The 11,069-nt window shown below is 31.5% G+C and overlaps 2 protein-coding genes across 2 annotated transcripts; one reads left to right on the top strand and one right to left on the bottom strand.

The window, feature by feature from the left end:
* The first annotated feature begins 316 nt into the window (after window positions 1-316).
* On the top strand, window positions 317-6,617 carry Mps1 (dual specificity protein kinase monopolar spindle 1). Its single transcript, XM_011062284.2, has 8 exons — window positions 317-458; window positions 2,061-3,416; window positions 3,831-4,048; window positions 4,133-4,655; window positions 4,780-4,940; window positions 5,019-5,230; window positions 5,476-5,862; window positions 6,476-6,617. Exons 2-8 carry the CDS (start codon window positions 2,095-2,097, stop codon window positions 6,503-6,505), a joined length of 2,853 nt encoding a protein of 950 aa, XP_011060586.1. The 5' UTR covers window positions 317-458; window positions 2,061-2,094; the 3' UTR covers window positions 6,506-6,617.
* On the bottom strand, window positions 6,434-11,023 carry LOC105149676 (nucleolar complex protein 4 homolog B). The gene is made up of 6 exons (XM_011062258.2): window positions 10,675-11,023; window positions 10,463-10,565; window positions 9,642-10,055; window positions 9,296-9,340; window positions 8,841-9,201; window positions 6,434-8,567 (listed from the first exon to the last, which is right to left on the bottom strand). Exons 1-6 carry the CDS (start codon window positions 10,810-10,812, stop codon window positions 8,069-8,071), a joined length of 1,560 nt encoding a protein of 519 aa, XP_011060560.1. The 5' UTR covers window positions 10,813-11,023; the 3' UTR covers window positions 6,434-8,068.
* Window positions 11,024-11,069: the final 46 nt, after the last annotated feature.

Genomic DNA, 11,069 nt, shown 5'->3' with positions numbered 1-11,069 from the left:
TTCATAAAATATAAACCAATTTTTCTATATGTATATGTATATGAAGATACAAGAACATGATAGATTCTACATTCAAATATCCCGCCAAAGGCGGGGAATTTCTCTCTAAAATATTCTTATCGCATTTTGCCGCTAATTGTTCCTAGACATTGACCAATGAACGCCGCGTTGACGAATTCAAACGCCATAGTCGCCATATGTGACTTGGCCGACCGGTAGAGTTTCGACAGTCTCGAACAGGCATTAACAGATATTCAAGTTTGAAAACAATGCATGAAGTGACGATATCATGTAGTGTACATAGGTAGAAATCGTACGAATGTAACAGAATGTAAATAACATTCTCGCATAACGTGTAAACGGGTGTAGATGGACTCGTGATGTGCGTGTATAGTGTACCTTTTGTCGATCGATGATTTGGATCTACAGAGACTGCTCCAGACCGCTCAGTTTGACAGGTGCGTGTTTCGTCTACTCGCAACTAAGGTATTCTCCGAATTCTCTTTGATCTGTGTGCTTTGATCGCGAGATCGATCACTGAAGAATAGATTTGACATCGATTTCTCTCTCTCTTTCTCTCTCTCTCTTTCGATGGATTCCTAGTACACATGTGAGATACGTCTCTTCAGGTAACTGTTTACTTTGAAGAAGCTTATGGAAATTAAGCTGGCTGGAAATCTATCTTGCAGAAAGAGAGGAAGAGATTAGGAAAAGAAAAGTAATAAAAAATTAACTCCTATTTATACTACGCTTTTCATAATGACAATCACAAATTTGTTGTTTGTACAATAATCTCCTAATTAAGGTAATAAAAGTAATTTCTTATTTAATTCCTATGATATATTATATAACAAATTATTTGGTAAAAATAAATAATTTCTGAATAAATTTGCCAAGTAGAAATTTTTAACAGTAAGAATTTAATTATATTGCAATGGAATATGAAATTAATATTAATTTATACCCATATAAATAATATGATTTGTGTTTCTGTATTCAATATTGTTGTTTCGGTATAATCATTATTTTACGATGAAAACAAATAGCTATATAGAAAAGTACATATTAATTTTTATATTTTATTTAATTTAAATCTATTATGTAAAATATACATTTAATACATATTATATGTTTAACATATTTATTTTGTATTATATTTGCTATATGAATCTATTATATATTTAAGCTTTATTTGAGAAATGCTTGCTTCATATAATGAGAAATAACAACTTATTCAACTTGTGTGTTACGCAAACGCTTCATTATAATATTTTTAAGTTTTATAGATATCTTTTTAGAGCTGTATTAAAATAGAGTTATTTGTTAAGTCTTTATCTCAAGATTTTATATAAATAAAGATCTTTATATAAATAAAGATTTATATAAAAATGATATATTTATTGTATTATTTATGTTATTTTATGAAGAAACTGTTTCTATGTTATATTGATCATTATTTAGTATATTAGTTTAGTATGTAGTTTAAGAATCTTTTGGATAAAATATCATATTTGTTATATAAAATTTTGAGACATAAAAATTTAACATGTGACTTTATTTTTAATATAGCTTTATCATAAAAAGATATTTATAAAACTGGAATTTTGTAATTCTTTAATAGAATGTAATAATTTTAAAAAATTATTTTACTACATATATTTGAAGAAGAGATTTATAATAGCTAAAATAATACGTTATTATTAAAAAATAATATTTTTATATATAATATTGTTATAATTAAGATTATTTTAAATAAATTCAGTAATAAAAATATATCTATTTTTAGTAAAAAAAATAATAAGTTTATAAGAAAATTACATATGTGTACAATATCTTGTAATTTCTATTAATATTTTATTAAGTCTACTTGGCTTTATATGTCAAAATCTTTTAATGATTCTTTTTTTATGCAAATATATTAAAACAAAATTCACAATTATTGCAACTGGTATAATTTTTAATGTTTTATGTTTGTCATAATACTTTTTTTTTATAAATTAACTGTAATTGATTATAATACATTGATATATGTGTTCTATCATATTGTTTTTTTCTTATAGAGATTAGTGAAGATTACCTCAAAAATCTTTAATAATGTCGGATCTTACGACAAATACAGTTACGACAAATACATCTTACGACGGATGCAATTTTGATAATATAAGCGCTGGCAGATTGCTTACACAGAATGTTACACTACCAAAATCTCAGCCAGTACGCCTCAAAGCGCTTCTAGCATGTGAAAGCGACGAGGACGATGATGAGAGCGAGGAGAAACCCTGTCAATCTGAGGATGAGTTAGACAATTTCAAGCTTTTGCCGCAAGACGATTTTACTGAAGTTCTACAGGAATCGTCTGTACGTAAAACAAACAGTTCATTATCGATTGAGTCAACGGACGGAGCTTTGAAAGCTACGTGTGTATTGCCAAAAGAGAATCTTGAAATTGTGACTAACACTTCTATACAAAAAGGACTAAACTTTGATAGGGAACAATGTAAAATTAGCGATATAAATTCTGAAAGTCATATTTCACTTAGCGATTTGAGTAAACTAGAGACTTGCAGCTCTAAACACGAAGAAAACTCACAGGAATATCACATTGCAACAACGTTTGCTTCGGGGAATCAAGCAAATACTGTTTATAATCATTCGACAAATGTAGCCTTACCTCCACCGTTACTATCAGTTTATAAAGGGGATTATAACATAGATTCAAATAAGAATTTTCAAACAATAAATAGCAATCAGTTGCATCACGAAAATGTGTATATGTCAGATATATTAAATAAAAGAAAAGAAGGATCCGTATACAGCATATCAGGAGAAAATAAGATGTTATTAACAAGGAATAGCGAGCTGAATCTAAGTAAGGATGATCAACGATACAAAGGCACATACGGTTTCATCGAGCAGGCAAATAAGGATAATAAAGAGGAATCTCAGAAGATTACGAACACTCTGTCAGAATCTGCTACTTGCATATCCCAGACGTCTGAAAACCTGATGCATGCTATAAGATATAGTTCACAAAAGAATGTTACGAAATATGAAGCGAATGAAAAATATACACCCGCGAAAAATACGTGTACGGAATTTAATACACCTTCTCTCAGCGAAGCGAGCAAGTCATTACCTACGATTAATCACTTGGTTTTGGAAACTCCATTAAAACATATGCAAGTTAATGTGCATCCGAATTCATGCACATCACATAAGCAGTTGTTTCAAACTCCACAGAACAAACAATCTGGGGATCTGAACAAGAATCAAACTCCTTCCACAATATTGTCCAATTGGTATCATAATGTGGTACATACACCGATGGAAAGGAAAAACTTTCTTACAAGGGACCAAGTGCAAATATCTAAGAATGCAGTTTGTACACCTATCGTGGATAAACCTGATTCTTCGAGGTTTATAGTATATCTAATATTATTTTACAATTTTATGTATTAAGAGTAAATAATGTTTAATTATTAGGTGTTGGAATTAATTCGTAGCGTTTTTTAATGAAAGAATGTTATTTATTTCACATGAGCATTAAAAAATACATTAATGAAAGTACTTCCCATCACTTGTAAAACGCTACGAATTAATTCCAACACCTAATAATTTTTTAATAAGATTGCTCTTTAATAAGACTCTTATGTTTATGATCAAAATATATTAAATTCGTAATTAGACAAATTGTTATGAAAAATAAGACTTTTATTTAAGACTTTATTTTTTTATTCCTCGTTAAGAAATTTTTTCTGAAAAGAAACGTCATTCTTTCATACAGATTTCGAACAGGCAGAAAATATTTCTTTTTAAATTTCATTATTTAGATACTTTGGAATGGATGTAAAAAATGTGAGGCGGCCTTTAACAGATACGACGGTGCCCAGAGAATCTTTGGTTCATCCTGTGGAATCAAAGATGCTTATGCATACACGTTCTGAGGTAAAAAATATGATATCTGACTCACAAACACAAGAGGATAGAAATAGGAAAACAAATAGATTGTCAAATGTGAAATTAATGCAAACAGAAACAAATTATAAAGGTAAGCATTGCTATGTATCAAATTATATGTAGTTAAATCTAAATTGTTATGATTGCATTTTATTATGTGCGTTATTATATTCAGATCTGAAATCGATGGAACCTATCGAGGAAGTAAAGGAGAACAAACAGTCTAATATGCTAGGAAATAGAAATATTGTACAAAATCAAAATGAAGACAAACAGATAATTGGTTCCAATATGGATATGAAGATAATACATGATTCTCGAAAGCACAGCGGAGAACACAACATCGTTCCGAATGCGAGTAAGAATTCGCATTACTCCGTCCCCGAGAGACAAAGCAAAGAGATGCAAATTGTAGATAAAATGACAAACGTGCAGTTCACCGTACCATTGAGCATTCCCCCGCAACAACAAGGCAAAACATTAATTATAAAAGATAAAGAGTACTTGATCCTAGGCTCTCTCGGTCGGGGAATGAGCGGCGAGGTTTTGCGAGTGCAGGATGTATCCTGCGGCGAGTTACGCGCCATCAAATGCGTTGACTTGAGCAAGATGGACAAAGACTCGGCCCAGGGCTGCTTGGATGAGATTTCCATGCTGCGTAAATTACAGGCACCCTGCGTTGTCAAAATGTTCGACTAGTAAGTATATATTGCAACATTACAAATTCAAAGATAACAATTTCGTACGATGAAAACATTTTTTGGAGCTGTTATTGTGATATCTAATGAATCTAAAAATTAATGAAGTTTTTAAATGTTTCAGTCAAATCAAAGACTCTATGGTTTATGTATTGATGGAAATGGGCGATACTGATCTTAGCCGACTTTTGAAATCCATGTCCCAAGAGAAGCAAATCTCTCTTACGATGATTCTCTATTACTGGACTGAAATGCTCACAGCTGTAAAACACATACATGATAATGGTAAAAAAAATAATACGCTTAATTGCAGATATATAATCATATTTTTCATTTTGTGATAAAATACATTTTTATGTTTAGGGGTCATACATTCAGACTTGAAACCAGGGAATTTTTTACTAGTACGAGGCCGACTCAAATTAATAGATTTTGGAATTGCCTCCAATCTAAATTCAGATATGACATCCGTTGTAAAAAATACTACGATTGGAACGTTAAATTACATTAGTCCAGAAGCCTTAATGGATATTAGTGGAAACGGGGATTCGCCTACACACAACGTTAAATACAAAGTAAGATAGGATTAAATAATTAATAATACAAAATATATGTTTTTTGTAATTATTTAAAGAAATATTTCGATAAAATGATTAGCTATATTAGAATTACTTCAATTAAAATCAAATTGAAATTAGAACTTACTTAAATGCATAACTAGATTAAAAGTTCATATCTCAATATTGAAATTTGAAATTAAAAATTTATAAATTAAAAAGTGTATAGAATGGATAAAAATTTTCATATTTTTTGCTGACAGATAAGTTTCAAATCAGATGTATGGTCATTGGGATGTATATTATATAGTTTGGTATATGGATATACCCCCTTCCAGCACATACGTACTCAGTGGGCAAAAGTGAATGCTATAACTAATCCGAAACCGAATATTTCGTTCTCTACTACGACAAATAGCGAAAATCGTCAGACTTGTGAACGCACTCCGCCTGTTCTAATCGACGTCATGCGAAAGTGTCTTCAGCACGACCCAAAAGCAAGACCCACAGTGTCACAACTGTTACAGGTGCAATATGTGCCTTCTACGCCGAATACTGCACTGATTTCAATGCCTTCCGACATCCCAGCAAATATCCTTGTGAAGATAAAGCATGCTTTGAATGAAGATGAATGGCGATTATTAGTCCAAGTAAGAATTTATTGTAATTCTTTTGTTCTAAAAATCTGGAGACACTGGTAGTAACGCTAAGCATGACGCTAGACACTGCCGTGCCTCATTTACACGAATTATTTTTACAATACAATAGAATATATAAAAAATATTACAAAAAAGTGTTTCAGACAAATCAAAGACTCTATTGTAGGCTTTATTGTAAATCACTACAATAGAGTATATAAAAGATACTACAAAAAAAGCATTTATGAGAAAAAATCTTTTTATATAAAGAGCAATTTCCTTTATCAGATGTTATCGTAAATTAGCTTAGTACTTTATAGTTTTTACTTTTAAATAGTTGTTTTTAAAATTTTGAAGAATTATAAATATTAATTTTAATATTTATAATTCTTCATTATTTATAATATTTATGTACAAAAAAATTAATTTTTTTCGTTCTGTAGCAAGAAACTATGGAAATTGTTTTTGCTTTCAATTCTGACGTTTTTAATTACATGTAAACTATATATAATATTATTTAAAAGATTGATAATTACATAATATAGTAGGTACATTAAATATTACTACTAAATAAATGATCTGATTAAATCAAAATTAATAACCTTTTATTATGCTATTTTTTCAGGTGTTAGACACAAAGCGACATCATACATAATGATACTGTATAACTCATCAATTAATATAAATGATGTACATAAAAGCGTTTGTATATACATATAAGAGACGTTATGCAATGAGGCGCAAATATACAGAATTGTGACATACAAGGAAGGCTAATGATAAAAATAATATACATATATAGAAATACATTTATATAAAAAGAGAAATATAAGACCCCGAATAGAGATTATAATTAAAACTGCAATTGAATTATGCTTATCTACGTGTTATAAATACAAAGTTTTGTATATTAACAGCACTATATCATGAGTTATTTGTTAAATTAAAATATCTCAGTTTATTATCTCGTATTACTGCATACAAAAAAATCACTATTCGAGAATGTTATGTATGGTAACCGGCACATTTATTTTGCAAATTATGCAAATTATTTATATTATATATTAAATGTTTATCCATTAGCGACCCCATTGCTTAGTAACATCAAAAAGGATGAGTACCTTTAACCCTTTCGCTGCACCGAACAGAAGTTGATTCTTGAAAAATTAAAAGTGATGTAAAATATAAATTCTATTTTTATATATCCCAAATAATGAATTAGCATGTAGTTTATTTCAGCTTCGACTTAATGATCTCGATTAAAAAATAAAATTTAATATAAATACACATGTATGTTTTTTTATTTAATCACAAATAATTATCGAAATAAGTATTTATAAATATATACAAGTGTTATCTTTATAATTCAAATATTTGACGTCAAAAATAAAATAAGTCGCACGTATTACACAATAAAAAATAATATGAGAGACTTTTCATTAATGTAGATTACAATTATTTTATCTTTTAAATAATACAAAAATAACATTCTTTTTTGTAAATTATTTATTAATATATAAAATTATCAAGAAAAAAGAATTACTTGATCGCAATCACAGACAGACCAATATTTCATTTGTCACATGACAAAGCTTTTCAAGCCTGTTGACTGCAGGGCAGAGAAGTTCTCAGATCTTCCACTTCTGCAGCTAATCAATGTGTTTAAAAAGTTGTTATACAACACATGAAATATTAGGTTAATATTTGTTTTTACGTTGTGTATATACGTATATGTGTGTGTGTGTGTGTGTGTGTGTGTGTGTGTGTGTGTGTGTGTGTGTGCACACATACATATTTAGAACGTATATGATGAATTAAAATTTCATAAATTCTTACCATACTTACAAACAAACTGCAAAATGTAACGTAAGGAACAGCGAAAGAATTAAAAAATACTAATCAAATTAGTATTGCGCACTTGTACACAATTTATGCAAGAAACATAAGCTATCAATTTACATATAATGAGATAGATAAACAACAAAAAGCGAGTGTGCATTTTTTTTTTCTTGTTTGTATCATAATCGATGAATTATGCACAAACTCGTTTCAAACATAGATGCTCAACGCCACAGAAAAATATACTGTATTGTTTTTCTTGTAGATATGCCATATAAAACACAAAAAGTCTTTTTCACCTGTAACACCAACGATCTTCAATGACGGCTCTTTTCTCATATATTGTATTCTCGGCGTCGCGATCACGCCGTGTACAGGATCAATGAGTGAGCTGCCAATATTGCAACAATTTTTCTCCTTTTGGCAGTGCCATAGAGCTTGGTCTTTCGAATGTTAGCATGATTTCTTTGACTTTATTCTTTAATTCGCTTTCAAAGAGATGACCTCCAGTGCGTTCTAATGCCGATGCCATGTCGTACTCAACCGAGGGCAGTGGCTCACGAATGAAACGCGCAGCGCTGGCGATGCTGGGTAAAATATGCCACTGCAATGCCCGGATCTCCCAGAGACTGCTGAACAATGCGTTGCTCAGCAATGGATCACGTTCTTCCATGAGAAATGGATCGCCGGCTCCAGTGCTCGCATTTGAAGGGGCCTCGCCACCCTGCGGGTGATCTATCAACCTCTTTAGTCCTGGATGTCGAAGCAACAGATTACCCACAAAAAGCAGAATTATCAAAATATCTTCTGGTGGTGCGACTAATGTTAGACGTGCGAGTCGCTTTGCGAACGCTGCTACTAATGCTTCTGGTAGATGTCTAAAAAAAGAAAAGTCGAATTTTCAGATAATTTTATATGAAATTATATTCGATTCTTCGTTTTATTCTTAATTTCTGTAATTTTCTCAATTCTTGGAATGGGATCACATTTGTGCGTATTTGTCGTATGACAAATTTTTCAAGCTTGTTGATTGGTGAAATAGAGAGATACGAGAATTTCTCTGTCCTGTAGCCTTTGTCATACAATAAAAATGCACAAATATAATGCTACTCCTGATATATGCGATTCTGCCATAATCATAAAATACTTACGTAGAACTGAGAAATAGATCGGACAAGTAGAACAGACGAGCCTTATATTTCGTATGAAAGATCTCAGGCTCAAACATCGAATACAACTTGGTAAAAATATTTGGATATTCTAAATTGTGTTTGGTGACAAGTATGAATACGCCTTGCAGTGCGAGCACTCCAACAGGACCGTCTGCGTCTAGGGAGTCCATCAAAAAGTCAGTTAATAATATCGGTTTTTCTAAATGCGATATGACTCGTTCCAATAAAACTATTAGCAACTGTTTGTGCAACTGCGGCGTTAATTCCCAGTGCATAATGCAAGCCCAGACTTTGTTTAATGCGCGTTTAACGTTGGATTGATCCCACGTAAATGCAGCATCTATTAAAACAAAATTTAAGATACATTATACGTTAATGAAATAAAAATTTGAATAGCGATAACGTAAATTATGTTATATTTAATATAATATTACCTTGCGGCCCACACAAAAGTTCCTTATGTTCTGATACTTTGGATGCTGAAATATACAAACATTAATTGTACTATTTATATTTGCAAAATCAAAAATATAAAATTAATAAACAAAAAACTATGCCAACAAAATCTATTTCAGTTAAAAACTTAAGAAATCAAGGAGTTAAGCATTATAAATATTTGAAGACTTATTAGCAATACTAGCATTTAATGGAATGCTTCATATGTTTATACAGAGTTTGCAATATTGCGTAATAAAATAGTTAAAGAAATATACTTATGTAGAGCGTATATAATTGGATTATTTTATATAATAGCTCAAAATTAAAAAAAAAAAGATTTACCTTCTTCTTCTTTTGGCAGTGGTATTTTATCTATAAGTTCCAGAAGATTCTTTATATAAACTTCCTTCGGTTGTCTTTTCGGGGTGAGAGAAGGTAGACATCTCCATGTATAATACAAAACATCAGGACAGCTGGTGATCTCTTGGAATCTTGATATTAAATTAGTATTGTCCTTTTCAGGAGACAGTAGAGTCATGAGGATAGGTTTTAAACGGTGCAGGGGAAAGTGATATCCTGGGTTATCGCGCGGCTCCATTAGAGCTTTACCCTCTTCAGCCATTAGCTTCATTGCAGTGGTAAGGGCTTGTAATTGAATAGCCAATCGACTTTTCTCCATAGATACTAGTACTTTTTTCCAAATTTCCTCGTAGCAATTTCTCAGCCAAGTAGTATAGCGAGATTCTGGGCTAGGTTCTATTTCATATATAATATAATGTACAATATTAAAATATAAATCCTTAAACAAATAGTTTTATAGAAATCTTTTGTATATAATACAAAATGTATAAAATAGTAAGTTTATTCTTTGTGGCTGCAGTATTATATTTTCTTAAAATAAAATAAAAAACAATTAAACATCAAAAAGGAAAAAAATTAAAAGTCCAAGAAATTCAACTACCAATTTAAAACTTATTTCTTTTTTTAGTTAAATTTTTTATACTTCATCTTTCCTTCCTTTCTGTTCACATTGGAGAGAGAAAGAAAAAAGATGAACAATGCAAGAAGTTCAGGTAAAAAGAATAATCTTTTAAATATTATTCCTATTTATCCTTGTCCATCTACAGCCAACATAAAAAATAAAGCAAGTTGTTCAATCTTACCCGAAATGGTAAGGGCTATCGTATTCTCCATATACATATCACTACGCTTCAACACTTCCACGAATATCGTTTCTATTGTGAGCAGGCATGAAGAAGTAGCTTCCTACAAATTAAAACAGAGCTCTTTAACGTTCTTAATTCGTTAAATTCGTTTATTTCCTAAATTCAAGCATCAAGAAACGCGTAAACCGTGTCGGTATGGTTCTACTTACGTCCCAGTGGCTGATTATCTCCAACAGGTTGTTCGCGTGCTTCCGCGAGGCGAGAAATTCTTGGGCCCGCTGCCGCAGCATCCTTGACATCACCCTCTGGCCCGTGGAGGCACCCGGTAAATTCGATGCGTCCGTCATCGCTATTCGATCTTACCACGCCGTTCTCGAGGGAAACTTTGCGGAAACTACACTGACGGTAGCAGGCAGCCGAGAACGTTTGACGGTATGGACAGCTGTTCCGGCGCCGCTATCGTTCACGGAGTATCACGCGTCTTTGACATAAAGGTGACTGTAAAAAATCACCACGTCTGATGGTCTGGTCCCGTCCAGACTAAGTCCAGATTAGGTTAGGTCAGATTAGTTAGATCAAGAAGCTGAAGTTAGGGTTAGGTTGA

This window comes from Acromyrmex echinatior, chromosome 3, assembly GCF_024713525.1.
Source record: "Acromyrmex echinatior isolate Ae372 chromosome 3, ASM2471352v2, whole genome shotgun sequence".
Classification (NCBI taxonomy): domain Eukaryota; kingdom Metazoa; phylum Arthropoda; class Insecta; order Hymenoptera; family Formicidae; genus Acromyrmex; species Acromyrmex echinatior.
This window is presented reverse-complemented; position numbering and strand designations above follow the sequence as displayed.

Excerpts from the sequence above, each read along its gene's own strand:
- Mps1 (XM_011062284.2), top strand. The coding sequence starts at position 2,095 with ATGTCGGATCTTACGACAAATACAGTTACGACAAATACATCTTACGAC. Across the intron at positions 5,231-5,475 it reads CACACAACGTTAAATACAAA|ATAAGTTTCAAATCAGATGT; the intron begins GTAAGATAGGAT and ends TTTTGCTGACAG. Across the intron at positions 5,863-6,475 it reads AATGGCGATTATTAGTCCAA|GTGTTAGACACAAAGCGACA; the intron begins GTAAGAATTTAT and ends CTATTTTTTCAG.
- LOC105149676 (XM_011062258.2), bottom strand. The coding sequence starts at position 10,812 with ATGACGGACGCATCGAATTTACCGGGTGCCTCCACGGGCCAGAGGGTG. Across the intron at positions 10,566-10,674 it reads AGATAATCAGCCACTGGGAC|GAAGCTACTTCTTCATGCCT; the intron begins GTAAGTAGAACC and ends TTTAATTTGTAG. Across the intron at positions 9,341-9,641 it reads ACTGCCAAAAGAAGAAGAAG|CATCCAAAGTATCAGAACAT; the intron begins GTAAATCTTTTT and ends TGTATATTTCAG.